Here is a 22007-nt window from a genome sequence, read left to right as displayed (position 1 = left end):
TTCTGGTCTTTTGCTTCCCTTCCCATGTTGTTCTAGTTTAAAGCTCTCCTTACAAGTGTAGCAAGGCGACTTCCAAATACATGCTTTCCAGTCTTCGTAAGGTGCACCCCATCTCTAGCAAGTAGTCCATCGTATAAAATATACGAACAAATACTGATAGTGTGGCCGTAGCCTTAGTGACAGAAGTGCGTTTTCCAGTTCAGAGTTCCAGGAGGAGGACAGAGAGAGAAATTTACAACACCAAAGTTCGGGTCCCTGTTTTCTTCTATGGGGTTCGGGTACAGTTTTGGTACACGAACTGAACTGTGGACTAAAGTTCATTCGAATCTGACGAACCCCAACTTTCACAGATCAGCTCTTCCCCTACTCATGAAATGACAATTCTGGAACACCTCTTATAACTGCACGGTCGGTGGTGTTCCACTTCCTCCTCAAAGACATTTTTTAATAAATTTACAACTAGGTGTTATTGTTCCCCTTGTCAAAGGAGTGTGTCCTTTCGCATTCTGACACTGTAAGGCAACGATCAGTATTTGGTGAGTTTTTTACCTCAGTATCTGTAAGCCAAAACCAGGAGTGGGTGATAAATACAGAATTGATGACGTTTCTACTATACTTCTCCTCTGATTGTTCCACATTCTGGTGTGGCAAATACTGAGGTAAAATACTGACCAAATACTGAGTGTGTGAACCTGGCCTTAGCATTGATTGGACAGTGTAAGGCCCCGTCACACATAGCAATCTCGCTAGTGAGATCGCTGCTGAGTCACAACTTTTGTGACACAACAGCGATCTCACCAGCGAGATCGCTGTGAGTGACAGCGATCAGCGAACGCCCCCCCTGCCGGTATCGCTGATCGCTGCAAGAAACCTCTGGACATTTCTTTCGTCGCTGATCTCCCGCTGGCCAGCACGCATCGCTGCATGTGACAGGCGGGAGATCAGCGATCAGGTGTAAAATAATAAAAAAAATAAAAAATATTGTTATTATTCTCACCTTCCGGCGTCCCGCGCAGTCTTCCCGCCTCTCTCCACGCTCCCGGTCCCAGTAATCCTTTGCGACAATTACCGCGAGACGTCGCGATCCCACGAGAACGGACTTCATCGCGGTCATTCTCGCAAAGGATTACTGGGACCGGAGCGTGGAGAGAGGCGGGAATGCTGCGCGGGACGTCGGAAGGTGAGAATAACAATATTTTTTATTTTAATTCTATTTTTGACATGAATATGGCATCAGCGCTAACGAACACAGCGATGCCGCGCGCGCAGCGTCGCTGTGCTAATCGCTGGTGAAGTTGTCTGTGTGACAGCTCACTAGCGATCACATAGCGACTTACCAGCGATCCTGACACGTTGATGTCGTTGTCGGGATCGCTGGTAAGTCGCTATGTGTTACTCCAGCGTATGGACTCAGCTCCTATGTGTAACACCAATTTGTCAATTTATTTGTACCCTTCTAGTAAGAATAAATTAGGGATGGCAGAATACACAGTTATATGAAATTACACCCCATAATGCTTGTGTTATGGGGAATGTAATTACCATATATACTAAACTTACATGGCGACAGCTCCCACATACCGTATATCACATTTGCTCCTTTCATATCTCAGGAAATATTAAACTTTCATCTGTTAGTCTAATCACAATCATTAATTTGTCTTCATCATAGTTTTTTTTCCATATGTAGCCAAACATCTACCGTACTCACATCCCATCCCCTGCAATGACACAAAATGAATGAATGAATGTAAAACTTGTTGCACCTTATGCAAACAAAATGAATCTGTCGCTGTCAGACGAGCAGCAGTGATTGCCTGGTATATACACGCAAGGCAGATCACTGATGAACAATACAAATACGCTGTATTCTTGTAGGAAAATGAGCAATCATGCATAAACTAAAATGATAATTTGTGTGATAAGATTGAGTTGTAATATGCAAATTTATTTCCTTCAACTACAACTGAATATGCAAAGTAACTTTTATACAGATTCTGAAAGATGAAGCATCCAGTCATTGTCTTAGGACTCGATCACACCGCCGTATACATCAGATGAGTGCTAACCGATGTTTCTTGAAAGTATAGAAAAGTGACGCATAAAACCTTTTCTATACTTCAAAAAATACATAAATGGCATAAAGACAGTGAAATAGAACATAGGGGAACTGCGTCAGACCATTAGAGGATGTATAGCCCCCACTGGGCATTACTTTTCACTACCTTTTTAGCAGCTTTCAAACACACTCACTTGGCGAGATCGTGCTATAAACAGTAAAGGCTGCGGACAGCTCTCATGACGTGTTTGTTTTAGTAGATATTTGGATTCCTCATGAAATAAAAACTCTGCATGATCTTTATTGAGAGCACTCTGTGTTCTGCCATTTCTCCTGGGAATGGACATTATCATTCCCCTAATTAATGGGGTTGTGTCCACACCAATTTGACACTATCAGCACTGATGCAAGGTGACTGTCATGCCCGACATGCCGGCCATGCTGCTTGCGCTGCATGATCCCCATTGTCATGCCTGTCATTCCTCATTGTCCCCAGGTCCGGGTCCCTGCGGGCGCCCCGTGGGACTCGCATTGTGCACACGCACCTCCTGACTGTTGTGCTGCAAGATGCCTGGAGCAGTGTGCACGCACACCGAACTATCATGCCTGCCATGTCTGGTATGCCGCATGACTCCTGGAGCAGTGTGCACGTGCCCTGAACTATCATGCCCGTTATGTCTTATGCAGCAAGACCCCTGGAAGCAGTGTGCACACGCACCTCCTGACTGTTGTGCTGCAAGATGCCTGGAGCAGTGTGCACGCGCACCGAACTATCATGCCTGCCATGTCTGGTATGCCGCATGACTCCTGGAGCAGTGTGCACGTGCACTGAACTATCATGCCCGTTATGTCTTATGCAGCAAGACCCCTGGAAGCAGTGTGCACACGCACCTTGTGACTGTTGTGCTGCAAGATGACTGGAGCAGTTTGCACGCGCGCCTCATCTCAGGGCTGCCTGCCATTGCCAGTGTGCATGTGCGTTTTACCTCATGGCTATACGCCATTGCTGTGTGACCATCTGTCTCTGCTCTGATTCTGCAATCCTCTGTATTCCTGGAGCCCCTGATCATGTGACCTTTCCTATGTTCCAGCACTGTCTGATTCTGCAATCCTCTGTATTCCTGGAGCCCCTGATCATGTGACCTTTCCTATGTTCCAGCACTGTCTGATTCTGCAATCCTCTGTGTTCCTGGAGCCCCTGATCATGTGACCTTTCCTATGTTCCAGCACTGTCTGATTCTGCAATCCTCTGTTTTCCTGGAGCCCCTGATCATGTGACCTTTCCTATGTTCCAGCACTGTCTGATTCTGCAATCCTCTGTATTCCTGGAGCCCCTGATCATGTGACCTTCTCTATGGTCCAGCCCAGTCTGATCTAGCAACGCTCTCTATGACCCAGGAGGATCTGAACCGGAAGACCTTCCTTGGTCCTGACCCGGAAGTGCAGGTGCTATGGTGCTATATCAGACCGCCCATTCCTATGGTCGGGGCCTGAGTATCGTGTTGCTTTCCTGCATGGCTGCTTGGTCTGCTCGGTCGCTTCCTGTATTCTGTGCCCCTGCACTCTGCCCTGTCGTGCGTCTCTGCACACGCTCTGTGCTTGTACTCTGTCTCTTGTCTAGTGCCATGTTTTGTGTTGTCTTTCGTGCTGTGTTTGTCCTTGCTATGCTCTGCCTTGTAGTACTTCCTCTGTTCTCTGCCTTAGCCTGTTTCGCTATGTCTTGCCTAAGCTCTTCCTTGCCTTGTTGTTCGTCCTATGTTCCGTGTCTAGTCTCAAGGCTCCGCCTTGAGCCGGCTCTGGGCTTTGGCCTACGCTCCGCTGCTAGACTCTGTCCTATGGTGCTCTCTAGCACACTCCCTGACTAGTCTCAAGGCTCCGCCTTGACCCGGCTCTGAGCTTCGGCCTACGCTCCGCTGATAGTTCTATGTCTCTGTACCCGGCTCTGGGCTCTAGCATACATTCCGCTTCTCTTCTCTTGTACCCGGCTCTGTGCAACTGCCTACGTTCCGCTCTCTGTCCTGGACCCTGACCCTGGCGTGCCCCTCTGAACGCGCAGGACCTTGTCTTGAACTCTGTGTCTTGCCTCCGTTTTTCGTGCACTCTTGCAGAGGGCTGTGGAGTCGGTAAGCCAAACCTGCGACTCCGACTCCTCAATTTCCCTTACACCGACTCCGACTCCAACTCCGACTCCCACATCTATTGCTTATATTTAAGTGAAAAATTTATTGTAGTACAATGTGAACATCAAACATTTTATCATTTCTATGATCCAATAATCAAGATATTTAGATAGAACATAATATCTATTTATTGGAATACAACTTTAGAACACAAAAAACTGTAATATATTGTAAATATGTAATACACTGTATACATGTACATGTATACGGTACAGACCAAAGTTTGGACACACCTTCTCATTCAAAGAGTTTTCTTTATTTTCATGACTATGAAAATTGTAGATTCATTCTGAAGGCATCAAAACAATGAATTAACACATGTGGAATTAAAGTGTGAAACAACTGAAAATATGTCTTATATTCTAGATTCTTCAAAGTAGCCACCTTTTGCTTTGATTACTGCTTTGCACACTCTTGGCATTCTCTTGATGAGCTTCAAGAGGTAGTCACCAGAAATGGTCTTCCAACAGTCTTGAAGGAGTTCCCAGAGATGCTTAGCACTTGTTGGCCCTTTTGCCTTCACTCTGCGATCCAGCTCACCCCAACCATCTCGATTGGGTTCAGGTCTTGTGACTGTGGAGGCCAGGTCATCTGGCGTAGCACCCCATCACTCTCCTTCTTGGTCAAATAGCCCTTACACAGCCTGGAGGTGTGTTTGAGGCCATTGTCCTGTTGAAAAATAAATGATGGTCCAACTAAACACAAACCGGATGGAATAGCATGTCACTGCAAGAAATCAAAGCAAAAGGTGGCTACTTTGAAGAACCTAGAATATAAGACATACAGTATTTTCAGTTGTTTCACACTTTTTGGTTAATTATATAATTCCACTTGTGTTAATTCATAGATTTGATGCCTTCAGAGTGAATCTACAATTTTCATAGTCATGAAAATAAAGAAAACGCTTTGATTGAGAAGGTGTGTCCAAACTTTTGGTCTGTACTGTGTGTGTGTATATGTATATATATATATATATATATATATATATATATATATGTACACATACAGACACACTATGACTTATCTCGGCTAAGATAAAGCCTAGATCCTCAGGCTACATTCACACTATGGGCGTAGCCAGGATCAAACCTGGGGGGGGGGCAGAATCTCATACTATTCCGCAGAATTTCATACTGCACACCTCAGTGCTGCAGAACCTCATACTTCACACCCCTACACTTGAAAATAAAGCCTGCACCTTAAGAAAATGTGGTGATGCAGTCTATTTATTCCAACTATCAGTTGATGTTGATGTTACTGAAGGCGAGCAATGCCTGTCCTGGGCGTCCTTTTGGGCAGCTATGAGGTGTACCTGACTGGTGCTAAAAAAAAAGGAGTGTTAGTCTGTGTGCTATCCGGCTTTCATTTTTTTTGGTACAGATATGATATGGATAGACAGATATGGATATATAGATAGATAGAGCAGATTTCTAATCTGCTTTTGCTATTGAAAACATTATCTATGAGCTCAAAAACCTTTCAGGTGATGCGGGTTTTAAAAAGCTGATCTGCTTTTGCAACTGAAAAACGTATCCTTAAAAAACGCAGGAAAAACGCTGTGTGTGAATGTAGCCTTAGATCAGGAATAGAACAGTCATTTATAGGACATTTCATAACTTTCCCAAATTCCTATGAAAAAATATTCAGCATATTCTGAATTGAACTACTGTACCCAATTTATTATATATTTTAGGAGTCGGAGTCGGTCCATTTTATACCGACTCCAACTCCGACTTCGACTCCACCAAAATGAGCTCCGACTCCGACTCCACAGCCCTGCTCTTGCACCTCTGCTAACAGGCTTTGCCATGCTGTCTCGCACGCGTCTCTGTCCTGTACCTTTGCCTAGCCCTGCCTTGTGGCTGCGTGCCTTCTTGCACGCGCCTGGTCGTTCCGTGCCTGCCTATTTGTGCCGCAGCCGTGCCGTTCTAGTCGTGCCCGCCTGTTTGTGCCGCAGCTGTGCTCGCTGTCCAGTGCTATTCTGGTTTCGCCTGTCTGTGCCGCCTCTAGTCATGCCCGCCTGCCCGTGCCTCCAGCCGGTACCGCCTGCCGGTGCCCCAGTCGTGGTTTCAGTGCTCCCTTGCACTCACGCTGTTTCTCGCACTGTGCGTTTTCATGCTACTCTTGCACACGTCTTTTGCTTTCCTTGCTCTGTCCTGAACCTTGTCTCTGTCGTGTCCTGAGTTCTATGACCTGTCTTGAATCTTTGTCTTGCTCTGTGCTCTGCTCTTTGTCTTGAGCCCTGACTCTGGCGTGCCCACCTGCACGCGCAGAACATTTGTCCTGAACTTCAAAGCCCAACGTGTTCTCTAGCACGTGTGGGACCTGCCGCTAACCATGTACCCTGGCGTGCCTCCTAGCACGGCCAGGACCATTCTTTGCACCGTGCCCCTGTCGTGCTCCTAGCACGCGCAGGACCTTGAATCTTGAATCCTGGTGGCTCCTCTAGCGCGCCCAGGACTTTGGACCTTGAACCCTGGCGCGTCCCCTAAACATGCACCTTGCCTAGTGTGTTGAACCCTGCCTCGCACCTTGCCTTGGACCCTGGTGTGTCCCTAGCATGTACCCTGCCTTGAACTTTGCCTTGGACCCTGGCGTGTTCCCTAATGCGCACCATGTTTTGTACACTGTCGTGCCTCCTTGCCTGAACCCTGGTTTGCTTGCCCGATGCCCGGATCCTGCCGATCGCCATCAGAGCCCCGGAACCTGATGACGCTGTTGATCGTTGCCTGCTGTCCGGAGTCCGACGTCATCGTGCCTTTGCCTGTACCCAGGCATGCCATCTAGCACGTACCATGCCATGGACTTTGGCGTGCCGTCGCACGCACCTTGCTGTGTTTTGCCTGTGTTATCACGTCTTGTACCTGATGTTACCCTGAAGTTTTCCTTAATGAAGATACCTTGAACTTACATCTTGTCTTGTTTCCTGCACATCCCTGGTCGTCAGACACTCACATTGTGTCTTCCTTGAGTCGGCCGTCTGGTCCCAGCAGTCGTGGTGGCTCACCCCCTTGGTCTTGCCCCTGACACTCCCTGTATAGGGGGTGGTTCCTCACAAAGTCAGCTCGCCCTCGGTGGGTGGGTGCCACGACCCAGAGGGTCCACTCTAAAGAAAAGTCGACTCAGCTGAAGCTGACTCGTCACAGTGACTGGTTGGGTAGGAAACACATCCATTGATAGAAGAAATACAGCGGAACAGCTCGACACAGAGAAGGGCTAAGCTCCCACAGTGATCTTCTGGAGAGTCTTTGCTGTTTCAGATTTTTTGCACCTATTAGGTTTTTGTGTTTTGTTTTTTTCACGTGTTTTTGACACTGCGGTTTTTGTCTTCTTCCTAGTTTTTAGATTTCCTGGTATTTGGCTTTGACAATTTTATTGATGGCCATCATGTACAGATTACGTGTCTTGTAGAAATCCATTAGATATGCATGTGCTTTTTGTACCTGAGGATTTTCAGAATCGAATGCAAGTCTATGGGGAAAATCTGCAGATAAAACTCGGCGTACCCGCAAGAGAAATTGGCATGCCGTGGATTTGAAACACACACCGTAGGTCAGCTTACTGCATGAAAAAAGTGCAGTTGGCCTGAGATTTCTGTAAATCCCATCCACTTTCCTAGAACTGTATTTTCGCTGAGTTCTCTTTAGAGTGGAAATAAAAGAAAATCACCACTAAACAGATGTAGTTTTACTCAATTTTCTGTTTTATTCTATTCTTGCCTACATTAATGATGTTGTATTCGCTCCTTTACTGTTGCAGTGGTTAGTACATGAGCTATATAGTCGCTGACAACCACCATAAGGGACATATTGATAGCTAAGGTTGTCACTAGTGATGAAGGAATATACTCGGGTAAGGTGTTATTCGAAGTTGCTCTGGTGCTAACCGAGTGGCTTCGGCGTGCTCTAAAGCAGGGTTCCCCAACTCCAGTCCTCAAGGCCCACCATCAGGTCATGTTTTCAGGATTTCCTTTGCATTGCACAGGTGAAGCAATTATCACCTGAGCAATACTAAGGAAATCCTGAAAACATGATCTGTTGGTGGGCCTTGAGGACTGGATTTGGGGAACCCTGCTCTAAAGATATGTTTGAGTCGCTGTGACTGCACGTCTTGCTGCTGTTCGACAGCCGTGACACATGCATGAATTGCCTAACAAACAGGCTATCGCTGCACGTGTTGTGGTTGTTGAACATGCAGGTGCAGGGACTCAGACATATTTTTCGAGCACACCGAAGATACTTAGCTAGCACCCAAGCATGCTTGTGTAACAGCTTATCTGAGAACGTTCGCTCATCACTAGTTGTCACCACGAAAAACACAGAGGGAAGAATTAGTTATAGCTAAGAAATGGCTGTACAGAATTGGGGATGTTTGAGGTAAGAAAACTGATGGACTGTCTATTTCAGGTCATTTTCTGTTATAACTTTACCAGTAATATATGGATTCTCTTAATTTATCAGTGAGGTGAAGGGGTTGTCCTATGTGAGACATTTATGGGATATCCGTAGGACTTGCCATAGATGGCTGATAGATGCGAGTCCTACTTCTTCATCTGTATCTCATAGCAATGAATGTAGAGAGCTGGCGCCTGGGTGGACACTAGCCAGAATGGGGGAATGAAGGATCCCTGCTTTGGGATAGGTAGAACCCATTTACCAGACTTTTGCGGCCTATCCTATGAATATACCATAAATATCTCATGAGACACCAGTTTTCACAGTTTTGTTAAATGACTGTTTGTTTCACATGTCTTCATTGTTTGTGTTCTGTTTTACAGGTAAGTTATATTATATTGTGCAGAACCTGTATACTGCTGGGTCATGTAAGCCAAAACTCGAGGCTATGAATAAAGACCAGTGCAAAAAAGTAAGGTGGTGTTGCCCATAGCAACCAGTGAAAGTTTATTGGCATTTTGGAAGCCTCAGTTTGCAAAATGTAAGCATTTGGTTGTTATGGACAGCACCGCTCTTTCTATGATACACTAGTACTTATACATGGCTGTCACATGTCATGACATAAGACATAACTGATAAATGGTACACATCAAGAAAGTCGCCAGTGTTTTTTCAGCTGACAAGCCAAAACCTGTTCATCCTGACTTGACACTAAATGAGAACTTAAAAATGGCTCCTTGCCGTTATTTCAGTAAACTGCTCCAAAATGTAGTAATGATCGCACAGACGCTGCTTTCAGCCAACAAGGCCCATAGGATGTAGTGAATATTCCCAGCACTGGGATTGTGCTTTATAGGAATTTTCTTGTTTTATGGAGATTGAGTCCTTTGTATAACAGTAATGCAGTAAAAGTAATGCAATTTTCTAATGTGTTTCTTACAGTCGCTCGCTTGCTGTCATTGAATGGGAATCTCTCTGGGTATATTCAGAGGCGCTAACACTGCCATGACATTGCGCTATGCGCACAGGTGCCCGACTTGATACAAAGAAGAGCTTTACGACATGTAGTGTATGTTCACATGGAGTTAATTTGAAGATGCAAAAATCCGACACGTTTTTCAAGACAACTCGTCTTTAGGAAACACTGCTTTTTCTGTTGGTTTGTTTTGAGAGTCTTTTTCTTTCATTTTGGAGGTTTTGGGATCGTCTTTCCCACATGTTTTTTTTGCAATTCTTTGGCTTGACAGTGTCACGTTTGGTGATGATTTCACAAGGAATCCACCTCCTAGAAGTGACATGTCATTTTTTTTCCCCACGGTGAGATTAGCAAAACCTCTAGGTAAAACCTCTCAAAAAAACTTGTCGAGTGAACAGCCAAGAGGATTTTCAATCAAAATGGATAGGAAGAGTTTTCACAGAGAATTTTAAGCAGTTTTGGGTGGAGATTGATCAGATGAGATTTAAAATCCTCCTTTAAAAAAACTTCAGTGTGACCCTAGTCTGAGGATGTGTTCACACGTAGGGTTTTTTTTTGCGTTTTCGCTGCGTTTTTTTACAGGCAAAATCGCCTCAAAAATGCAAAAAAAAATGCATCCCATGCAATCTTATGGGATTCCACAATGCTGTTCTAATGCTGCAAATTTTTCTGCTGCGGAATCGCATAGCGGAAAAATCCGCAGCATGCTCATTCTTTTTGCAGAATCGCGGGGATTCCGCACCCATAGGATTGCATTGAAACGCTCATTTTTCGCATGTGGCTATGCCTACCATGTGTAAAGCGAGTGCTCAATGTGGAGACTCTCCTCCAGGCCCTGGGTACCATAATCCTGTAAAAAATAGAATAAAAATAAAAAATATTCTTATTCTCACCTTCCGACGGCCACCGGAGTCCTTCCCGCCTCCCACCACTCTCCCAGCATCTTCCGGTCCCAGTAATGCTTTGCGCAAATGACCCCGAAGATGTCGCGCTCTCATCGCAGGTCCTTCGCGCAAAGCATTACTGGGACTGAAAGATGCTGGGAATGCCGCAGAGCAGATCGGGGGCCGTCGGAAGGTGAGAATAACATTATTTTTTATTATTTTTAACATCCTATCAATAGTTAAAAGTTTGTCACACTTGTCAAGCACTATGTTTGACAAGTGTGACCAACCTGTCAATCAGGTTTCCAAGCGATGCTACAGATCGCTTGGAAAACGCTAGCATTCTGCAAGCTAATTATGCTTGCAAAATGCTAGATTTCCCCGTGGCAGGGAGTTGCGGAAATTTCCGTGGAAATCCCGCACGTGTGCACATGAGGGTATGTGCACACAACATCTTTAAGACGCCAGTAGAGCCACCGAGGTTTTCCGAGATGACGTGCCTTCAAGAAAAAGTCAGCGTTTTTTGCTGGCGTTCTTTTTATCTTTTCTTTGTGACACCTGTCTTTACCCTAGGCTTCCACTATAAAGAGTCAGCATTCTTTTTTACTAAAGCGGCTTTGCTGGCAGTCTTCGTTTTTTTATTTATTTTGTGGCATCTCCAAAAATCTGCCGGACAAAGATATTCCCTTAAAGAGCTATGCCCAAGGGGAAGTAGCACTTTAGGACAGGAGTTCAACCTCTGAATGTAAGCAGGAATATTCCCATTCATTGGCAGCAAGCAATGAGCTTAGAAATCGTGAGGAAGTTAGATATTTGCATAGCTTTCTGATATACGATGTATAAGCTGTAGTAACCTAAAACCAGAAAAACGACTAACTTTCATTACTATAATGGGCATGGTGACTGGCATTGCGCCCTGCACTTTAGTACAGTTGAAACCAAGCAGCAAAATCCATTAAGTAAGCAAGCAAATCTACCCTTTGAAACAAAGCCTGAAATGAAAAAGTAATCAGATGTTGGAGTATAATGTTACCAAGCAAAGGAGAACCAAATCATTACCAAGACCTGATGCCAGTGAGAAAGTATGGAAACTAAATTGGAAGCTGAACAGACACTGACAGACTGTTGTGTACACACATCCTCTCCAGTCCATCACACGTGTGTCTTCGTTGGGTTGCGGGGACCGTGTCCCTGGACGGCTCTGCTTGGTGCTGATTCTTATACTCTTCCGTTTTTTTCTCCTGCTCTGATTCTGCTTCCAGAGAGAATCACAGTGAAATTGAAAGACGTCGGAGGAATAAGATGACACAGTACATCACAGAGCTGTCCGACATGGTTCCCACCTGCAGTGCCCTCGCACGCAAACCTGACAAGCTCACCATCCTGCGCATGGCTGTATCCCACATGAAATCCATGAGAGGGACAGGAAATAAATCTACGGACGGAGCATATAAACCTTCCTTCTTAACAGAACAGGTGCTCTGCAAGCTATCAGCAATATGTGCCATTTTCACTAGCCATCCCTCATTATGTGTAGAGTAACTAAGTAATGAAGAGGATAGCAGTAATACAGCAGCATAATGTACCATATGTCAGTACATAACTGAGGAATCACACTGTACATTGATTGCTTACTGTATGTGTTTTAACTGCTCTCCTATGTGTTCAATATGGACTGATTTTTCCAGGTTTCCAGTAAGTACAAGCCTATTTCTATCATTCCTTTATAATAATTCTACTTACTGTATATTTAGCAGTTATGTTTAGTTTGATATGTGTCTCTTATTAGTTACATGGCATAGACATCTCATTATTAGGTGTTGAGAAGTAGAGATGACCCAGCAAAGTAATGACCACCTCCCTTTGCAAGCCACCCACATTAGCTGATAATTGCTCTATCCATATGATTTAATATGATCTTATGTGTTGCATAGTTGACCTAAAACTGCAGGACACACCAACGCCTGACTGCTCTCTAGCCCGTCTCTAAGTAAAGCCACATATTAAAGCTTTTTGTGAGAACTGTACCTCTGGCTCAAAACAAGGGACTGGACCACCTTATTGGTGTGCAGGAAAAATTTCCAGAAAATCTGTAGGAGAAAGTTATCCTGGATTCCTATAAGACCAGTTCAGATCTGGGCCAGGTCTACACTATGGCAAAATTCATCAAAGCAATTCTGCCAGCATTTTGGGGTAAATTGCTTCGAGAAGTCTCCAAATTTTTGTGTAGCCCGTAGTTGTTTAAAGCTGTTGTGACTTTTGGCTGAAGTAACATTTCTGGTGCTTGCGTTACTCGTCCAATGCTCCTGATTTATCAAGAAGCACGTGACTTGTAATGGTTGAGGAGCATCTGATTCAACCATGCACCGTCATCAAGACCGGTGAGGAAATCTAGCATTGCCTTTTGTTGCCCAACATTAGATGCAAGCAAAGGCCCCGATTCATCAAGACCTGCCGATTTTCTTACCGTTCTTAATGAGGGGACGTGGTGGAGTCAGACGCTCCTACTGGAGTAAGGTTTTTACCATATTTAATGACACAGCGCATCATTCATTAGCCGAGCTGTGGTGTCATTCTCCAGTCCGGCCCCAGTTCCACCTATTTTGGTGGAGCTTGGAGAAACTGGTGTGAAAAGTGTCACTACATTTTTACATAACTCGGAGTTGCATTCAAATTTTGCAACGTTTCAAAGCAATTTGCGCCACAATTCTGGTGAAATTGATTTGTTGAATCCAGCCCTTAGTGTTCATCTGATTCTAGATCATGCAGATTGGGCATCTGAAGCTAGGTGAGGCAGCTGTGGAGCAACTCAAGCCAAATAACACTTTCCTGCTGTTACTGTTCTATAAGTAAATGGTGAAAAATTGCACGTAAGCTCATTTTTTTCAGGAGAAACAGTGGTATGTTGCACTAAATTTGCATCTTCCTGGCAGAGCATTAAGTATTTATTATATTCATTTATAGACAACACCTACAGAGATTGTCTTAACTTACACCCGTCCCTGTCTTGAATGGGGCTCATAATCTGAATTTACATCAGTGTGGTTTTAATGCAGTGTAGGAGGAAACTGGAGAATGCGGAAGAAACCCACACAATCACTGGGAGAATATGCAAACTTCATCCAGGTGTTCCAGGAACCCTGCACAAGTCAAAAGTGCCACTGAGCTTCGCACTCTCTCTTAAAGGGATTCCCCACTTTCAGCTTTCTTCAGCTCTTGGGCTCATGAATGTTGCATATTACGAGTACAGCAATACTCGCCCTTTTCCATTGCTGCCTCTCTGCCGCTTCTCATTTTTGTTTACAAACCGAAGGAGTAACCTCACGATTACAGTGCACATGACCGCTGCAGACACTCATTAGGCATAGTGGCACCTGCAGCCCATATGGGTAAAGTCACTGAGCCCAGTGATTAGCTGCAGCGGTCACGTGCACTGTAGCCCTGACATCGCAGTTGCAGTCTGTAAGGGATCACTGGGATTTCTCCTGTACAATAAATGAGTAAGTTTCACAATAAATGTCTAATGAATTGCATTGTCTGCAATTACTTAATATGTACAAGTGTTTTACGTATGTCACTATAGCACTATACCCTTTGCTTGTTTCTTTTCTGCCCAGGAGTTGAAGCATCTTATACTGGAAGCTGCAGATGGATTTCTGTTTGTTGTGGCAGCAGAAACTGGAAGAGTGATCTTCGTTTCGGACTCGGTGACTCCGGTACTGAACCAGCCCCAGTCAGAATGGTTTGGAAGCACGCTGTACGAGCAGACACATCCTGATGACATAGAGAAGCTACGAGAGCAGTTGTGCACTTCAGAGAACTCCATGACAGGTTGGTTCATACAATACGCATATTGCTCGATCTTGGACCATAAATCCTGCTGCCAAGTCATGAAATATCTAGAACCATTTCTCTTTCTTCCACTTATACTCATTTATCTAATTTAAAGCACCATTCCAGCAGGTTTTTTTTTTTACTCCGCCAGTGTAAGTCCCCTGTCTCATATTCTCCTTCCGGCGTTTTCATCTGTTTTTGCCGTCGATCGCTGCCTGCAGCTCTAGTGTTTCATGGATCTGCGCAGAGGTCACTTTTCAATATAAGTCTGAGAGCCTTGTTCTTGCTCTCATTGACTTGCATTGAGAGCATGTGAGAACGTAATAGTCATTTTGTAAGATACGGATTTGCAATACACAAAACGAGTGCACCCACAATGCAGGAGTGCCGTTCAGCCTTTCATCCAAAGCTTTCTGTGGGTCGCTGCTACACTGCAGCACAATACAAGTGCATGGTGTCACATTGTAACCCCAATGGTTCTGTTACAAGCAAGTCGAAAAAAGTTGCACGCCAATATTAAAACATTTTCATGTAGTCTTGTGCCACTTAGAGAATTTTAACGGACGGCTGCGTAAGTAAACTGTAAGCAAATTGCTCTAGATGCTGAACGTACAAATGAGTCAATGCATCTGTTCTTAAAACCATTTCCTTTTCAGAGGTTTTTCGGGACCACATGTCAAATGCACCTCTAGTGAAACCAGACGCTGACCGCAGCAGAGAGAATGTACTGCATCAGTGGTTTTTAGCCTTTTATCTACTCTTTAAAAACTTGTTTGTGGCTGTAGATCATCACTGATATTCTGACTTGCGTGCACCCAAGCCTAGATTTTGCCTTCAATGAAAATATTTGCTGTGATAGTATGTTTATATTATCATTAATTAGATCTTTTAAATAGATTGCGAATTTGGTGCAGTAACACATTGCTTTAAAGTGAACCTGTCCTGCCTGAACTAAAGGCAGCATTAATCAGATGCTGGTGTTACTCTGAAACATTATATTGTTCAAGACAAAACATATTGTGAACAGCCGTCCGGGTATTGTGAAACTTGGATGGCTAGTCTGAGGCAGGTTCCCAATCGCTTCTTCCTACTCCCGATCTTCTGGACTGTATAGGGAGACACCTATCAATCATGGGGATCAGAACTGGGAGAAGCCATCAGACACCTAGCACCTGCCCTAGACTCGTCTCCCGAGATGCACAGTCACCGGCTTCATTTTCAAGGTATGATCTTCAGAGTAAAACGTACACGGCTACAATATCGCAGCCAGTATCCCCTTCTTTCTGTCTGTGGCTTGTGCAGCAAAAGTCAGATGACAGGTTCCATTCAATATTAATTCGGTGTTCATTAATACTATGGCTTTAGCTACTTTTATGTATGAAAGGGAATCTATCACCAGGTTTTCCTATTTCATCTGAGAGCAGCATGATGTGTGACAGATCCTGATTCCAGCAATGTGTTACTTACTGGGCTTCTTGCTGTCATTTTGATAAAATCACTGTGATATCTGCTGCAGATCTAGTTCTCTAATTGCTGAGTTCTGCATAACCCTGCCCACAGCACTGATTGGCAGCTTTCTGCCTATACACAGAATGCACAGAAATCTGTGGGGGCGGGTTTATACAGAGCTCATGGATACAGAGGACTACGTGGCAGCAGGTTTACTAGTCCTCTAGGGATAATCTGCTGCTGATAAAACAGTGATTTTATCAAAACTATAGTAAGCAGCCCAGAAAGTGATATATTGCTGGAATCAGGGTTATTCCACCTACATCATGCTGCGCTCAGTTTAGATGGCAAACAGCCGGTGACAGATTCCCTACAAGTATTATCCGGGCTAGCTAAATAGTAACGCTGTGATAGCAGAAACTCAGCCTTACTGTATGAGTACACATTGCTCATTGGTGGTGACAGGGCCCATTTTTATTATTATTCTAACCATAAAAATGAACATTTGGAAGAGATCCAGCTTCTGTTTTATTACATTTCGCACATTCAGACAAAGTACCTAGTGGTAATTCACAATGGGGGCATATAGGCAAGAACATTAACCTTATGGGCATGACAGAGTACTTTGTATGGACCAGCACAACCTCCACACAGCTTGCTTTGAAAAGCCCCACCGTGCTCGGCAGGGCCCTGGCAGCAGAGCGTTCCTGACAGTTCACAACAGTCTAGGTCTAAAGTTTCACGGTCTCTTCCTGCGGTTTGTTATGGCAGATGTTTTGCTGGATCTAGTTCTACTTCTTTTCAGAGTAAAATATTTATTCGCCCTGCCTTGTTTTGCTTCTCTATTTGATGGTACTTGAAAAATGTTTAAAGTTCAGCAACTTTTTCCCCCGCTTTGTTTTATTTTAGTTGTAATATTTCCGAGAGCTCAAATAGAAAAAAGATCCTTTGAAAGTTTATTTTTCTTTTTTAATTTGTTACAGAAATAATCCTCAATTTCCGTCAAAGGGCTGGGCGACATTCCTTATCAGCTGGATGCTCTGTCCATGCCGCAGTGCTCTTGCTTGTGTGCCTGGCATCATATTCTTCTATGGAATATTCCATATCAATATCTGCTCATTGTGTAACCCCTGATGGAGTACACAAATGCATTAGAATAAATTAGGCAGAATCAGCTCACCGTCTAATGTGTATGGCGGCCTGATCCTTATGTGCTGAGCATCAGGAGCAGAAAACTGTGTCAGTCGCTGACCACTTCGTGTGGTGTTACAGTAAATTCACATTCTTACAATTATGATTATAGACCAACATCTGTCACATGGAAAGTTTCTGTATGCTAAAACGGCCCTTAGGACCAGTACACTTACATTCTGTATCAGCGAGATTGTGAGGAACGCTCTGTAATAAATAAATGGAGTACTTGCCACCTGAAATGAAAACCAGCCTAAGGCCAGGGTCACACTTGCGAGTGTGATGGGAGAAACTCTCATCAATACCCAGCGCTGCCGCCGGCACTCAGGACCGGAGTGTGCGGCTGCATGTCTTTCTATGACAGTGCCGGGTATTGAGGCAAGAGACTCGCACGAGTTTCTCGCATCACACTCACAAGTGTGACCCCGGCCTAAGGCTGTGTCGCACAACAGCAAATCTTTGAAGTCAACTTATTGTCTCACGACTATTTTTATAGCTCAACTTTTGCTATAAGTAAAACAGCCAGGTTGCAGATAAGTTATATGTCGTGTGCAACTTGCACTGAAGTCTATGGCAAGTGCGCCTCAAGTGACTTGTGACCATCAACGTAAATTCCAACACATTTGGAAACATTTGCGACTCTGTTTCGCAGTATGTTGCAGGCTGCAAGGCGACACCTTAGAAAATCATTACAGCAGTGTTGCAGTATGTCACTGCAATTTCAGTAACAAAGTTGCAAAGTAACACTATAGCGTGCAAACATGAAATATATTAATTTGGAATTGCATTACTTCTCTAGAAAATCTGAAAAAAATTAAGATAGTTTGCACTTAAATTGGAGAATTCATGTATGCTTTGGAATTGCATTACTTCTCTAGAAAATATGAAAAAAATTAAGATAGTATGCACTTAAATTGGAGAATTCATGTATGCCCAGCAGCAACGACAAAGCGATCTTCTTTGCTGGGAACCTAACCTAACATGTACCTCTCCTGGACTGATAGCCTACAATCATATGGGTAGGTAGGATCTTGCTGTGATTAAGGATAAAATCACCATAAGCTGATGGGTGAAGTGCTCAGTCAAGAGAGCCTCTGTATACAAATATCAAAGACTGACTGTGACCTCCACACAAAAAACAGGTGTGAACAGGTGCTTACTAAGAGTAGCTATCTCCATATACAGTCATGTACGAACGTTTTGGCACCCTTGAAATTATTCCAGAAAAAAATAAAGGGAACCGGTCATCAGGTTTGACTGAGGTGAGATATGGTCACCACCTTTCGGGGCTGATATACAGTATTCTATAATGCTGTATATCTGCCCCCAACCCGACCTCAAAGATAAGAAGAGCTTATATTCTTCTCACCCACAAGGCAGTCTGGTCCGATAGGTGTCACTCTACTTGGTCCGGCGCCTCCCTTCTTCTTGCATTGCCGTCCACCTTGCTCCTTCCCTACGTCATCCGCACAGTCTTCCACCATTGCGCTCCTGCGCAGGTGTACTTCTCTGCCCTGATTAGGGCAGATCAAAGTACTGCAGTGCGCATGTGTCGGGAAAGGTCAAAGAGCCCCAGGGCCTGCGCACTGCAGTACTTTACTCTGCCCTGGTCAGGGCAGAGAAGTACACCTGCTCTGGAGCTCGATGCTGGGGAGACTAGGTGACGTAGGGACGTGTCAGCCACACAAAGCAAAAAGGAGGACGGCATTGCAAGAAGGGAGGCTCTGGACCAAGACCAGCAACACCGCTCGGACCAGATCGCCTCGCAGGGGAGTATAATAAAATATATTTTCCAGGACGTCCCTCCTGACAGCACCACCAGGTGGTTGTCCTTCTTATCCTTGATAGGGACAGGAACACAGAAGAAGTTAAATAGCCCCTCCCCACCAACACCCTTCAGTGCTTTTCCTGTCACGATCCCCGCCACAGCAGCGCTGAAACCGCTGGAGATCCCTCAGCGCTGGGGTCGAGCTGGCTGCTCCCCATCGGTGCTCATCCCCTTGGAGGGCTCGGTGCCACAGCAGCTGCTGTTCCTGGCTGCAGGACGCCGGCACCTCGTGTCCCGAATTTCCGGTGCGCCGCGTCATCGGGGGGGCGCCGGTGACGACTTCCGGGGGCGGGTCTAGGAAACATGGCTGCGCCCGGCGCGACGCTACCCGGGCAGATAAGGGATTGAGGGATCCCACAGGGCTGGTGTCTCATGGATCCTGGCGCCCTGTACATGGAGGGTCGTCAGCAAAGGGCGGAGAACAGACCCGCACAGATCCGCGCACCGAGATGGAAGGTGGTAGCCGTCCAGACGTCCAGTCCCTAGAGCCAGATCCGGACCATGTGAGTAAAGGGGTAGTAGGGTCCCTTACAGGTCTCCATACATAGACACACAGGACCCGCTTTCCTATATATTTTGCAGGCCAAGGAGGCACCCAAGCAATCCACCTCGACCACCAGGAAGGAAAAAACCTAGCAAATGCCCCCTATACTCGGCCAGACTCCCGTCAGGATATACAAAAAAGTTATGTGAGGACTGTATATCAGGACTCCTAAGACAAGAACAGTCGTCTCTCCTGGACAATATGAGATCTATGATATGAGAGGAGGTGCAGTCCACAGTCACAGCACTGGTACCGGCACAATCCCCGCGCTCTAAGAGGCCCAGATGGGAGCTGGAACAGAGTTCGGAGGAAGGAGAGGTGTCGGACTACTCTGATCCTGACTCTGGCGAAGGTTCCTCGGCAGCTCGTCCGGAAGAAAGGAAGAGATATCTCTTTTCCGCGGGAGATACAGACATACTTCTACAGGCAGTCCGAGATACAATGAAGGTAGAGGATTCTACAGAACCACGAACAACCCAAGATGAGCTGTTCGGAGGGCTGAGAGCCCGCAGAAATACAGTATTCCCTGTTAATAATCATATAACAGCGATGATATTGGAAGAATGGGAAGATTCGGGGAAGAAACTGATAGTCCCAAAAGACTTCAGGTACCGTCTTCCTTTTTGATCCAGAAGAGACAAAGTGTGGGAGACAGTTCCGAAGATCGACATACCTGTAGCCAGAGTGTCAGAAAAAACAGCTATCCCCTTTGAGGATTCATCCGGCCTGAAAGATCCGATGGATAAGAGATCAGAGGACCTCCTCGAGAAAGCCTAGGAAGCTTTAGCAGCAGTTATGAAAACTAAGCAGCCACCTCGGTAGCCAGATCAATGAGCTTATGGGTGGGGGAACTAGAGGATCAGATTAGAGACAAAACCCCCAGAGAGGAGATCCTAAAATCACTACCGCTCCTGAGAATGGCTACCAACTTCATGGCGGATGCCTTGGCGGAATCAGTCCGTTTTGCCGCAAGAAATAATGTCTTATCTAATGCAGCAAGGTGAGCGCTGTGGCTGAGATCTTGGACAGGAGACACTCAGTCGAAGAACAAACTGTGCTCTATACCCTTCTCCGGACTCCACGTCTTCGGGCCCGTATTAGATGAGCTACTGGAGAAAGCTTCCGACAAATAGAAAGGCTTTCCGGAGGAAAAGCCTAAATGAACGCCTTTTTTTCGGAGGACCTGCTCCCATCCCAGACAGGACTATAGGGGAAAGGGAAAGTCTGGCAGGTGGAGCTACCCAAAGGGAGGAAGACGGAGAAGTTCTCCTCAGGAGCAGAAGGCAAGACCTACCAGAGAATTTAAGATACGAGGGAGACTCCGTTACTTTCAAAACATCTGGAAGGATATTACCCAGAACCCGTGGGTTCGGAATATGGTCGCAGGAGGTTACAAAATCGAGTTCACCGAGCAACCGCCCAGTAGATACTGTGTAACCCAGACCCAGTCTCAGGTAACCCACCAAAGACTGTTAAAGGATGTACAGGACCTGATAGAGATAGGGGCCATAACCCGAGTTCTCCATGCTCAGAGATTTCAGGGTCAAGATTTCAGGGTCACTACTCAACATTATTCTCCATTAAAAAAAAACCAGGAGGAGAATACCGGACCATAATAAATCTAAAGCCGTTAAATCGGTGGGTGACCTACAAAAGATTCAAGATGGAATCTCTGAAAGCAGTCATACCATTAATAAAAAAGGACTCGGTCATGTGCACCCTAGATTTAAAAAGTGCCTATTATCATGTGCCCATCCACAGATCTCACCAGAAATTCCTCAGGTTCGCGATAAAAGATCAGGGTAAAACACATTACCAGTTCCGTTGCTTGCCATTTGGACTCGCCTCGGCGCCCCGGATCTTTACAAAACTGATAGCAGAGATCATGGCAAAGGGAAAGAAATACCCTCATCATACCGTACTTGGACTTCCTGCTGCTAGTGGCAGACTCTCCACAACAAATGGAGCAAGACCTTACATCCACCATATCGGTCCTACAGAGCCTAGGATGGGTAATAAATTGGAAGAAGTCCAGCCTAAGACCAGAAAGAGAGATGATGTTTCTCGGAGTCATACTGAAAACGGGAAAAGAATGTTCCTTCCTTCCCCTGCACAAACAGCAGGCAATCACACAAGAGGTCCAGTGGATCCAGAGACGCAAGTACATCTCTATAAGGAAAGTTATGAGAGTCCTGGGTCTCATGACTTCATGCATCTCCAGTGTACAATGGAGCCAGTTCCACTCAAGAATCCTACAAAGAGAAGTCTTGGTGACCTGGGACAACAAAGAAACATCACTAGACAAGAACATGAGACTCCTGGTGGACAAACACACAAAACCTCGGAAAAGGAAGACCCTGGAGACTTGCCATGTACAAACATCACTACCAACGCCAGTCTCAGAGGCTGGGGGCTCACATGGAAGGTCGATACCTCCAGGGGACATGGGGCCCATCAGTACGCAACCGGTCCTCGAATTACAGAGAACTCAGAGCAGTCTGGGATGCGCTAAAAACATGCCAAGAAAAACTGAAGGGTCAGAATGTCAGGATCTTCTCGGACAACTCGACTACAATTGCCTTCCTTCAACATTAGGGAGGCCCCAGATACCGTCAGCTTCAAGACGTAGCACACGAGATCTTTTGCTGGGCAGAAAAGACAATAACCT

General features: G+C 45.4%; 1 protein-coding gene across 3 annotated transcripts in view; it reads left to right on the top strand.

The window, feature by feature from the left end:
* Positions 1-22007, top strand: part of ARNT2 (aryl hydrocarbon receptor nuclear translocator 2) — a 206334-nt gene that overhangs the window by 58255 nt on the left and 126072 nt on the right. For all 3 annotated transcript variants that reach the window (XM_073568674.1, XM_073568672.1, XM_073568673.1), the window contains 2 exons: positions 11756-11969; positions 14111-14324. In XM_073568674.1, coding sequence (XP_073424775.1) covers positions 11756-11969; positions 14111-14324 — 428 coding nt within the window. The remainder of the gene's footprint in view (positions 1-11755; positions 11970-14110; positions 14325-22007) is intronic.

The sequence above is a fragment of the Dendrobates tinctorius genome, unplaced genomic scaffold, assembly GCF_039654945.1.
Source record: "Dendrobates tinctorius isolate UK_male_01 unplaced genomic scaffold, ASM3965494v1 ptg000022l, whole genome shotgun sequence".
NCBI lineage: Eukaryota > Metazoa > Chordata > Amphibia > Anura > Dendrobatidae > Dendrobates > Dendrobates tinctorius.
The sequence above is the reverse complement of the archived record's forward strand: the minus strand, read 5'-3'. Positions and strand labels throughout refer to the sequence as shown.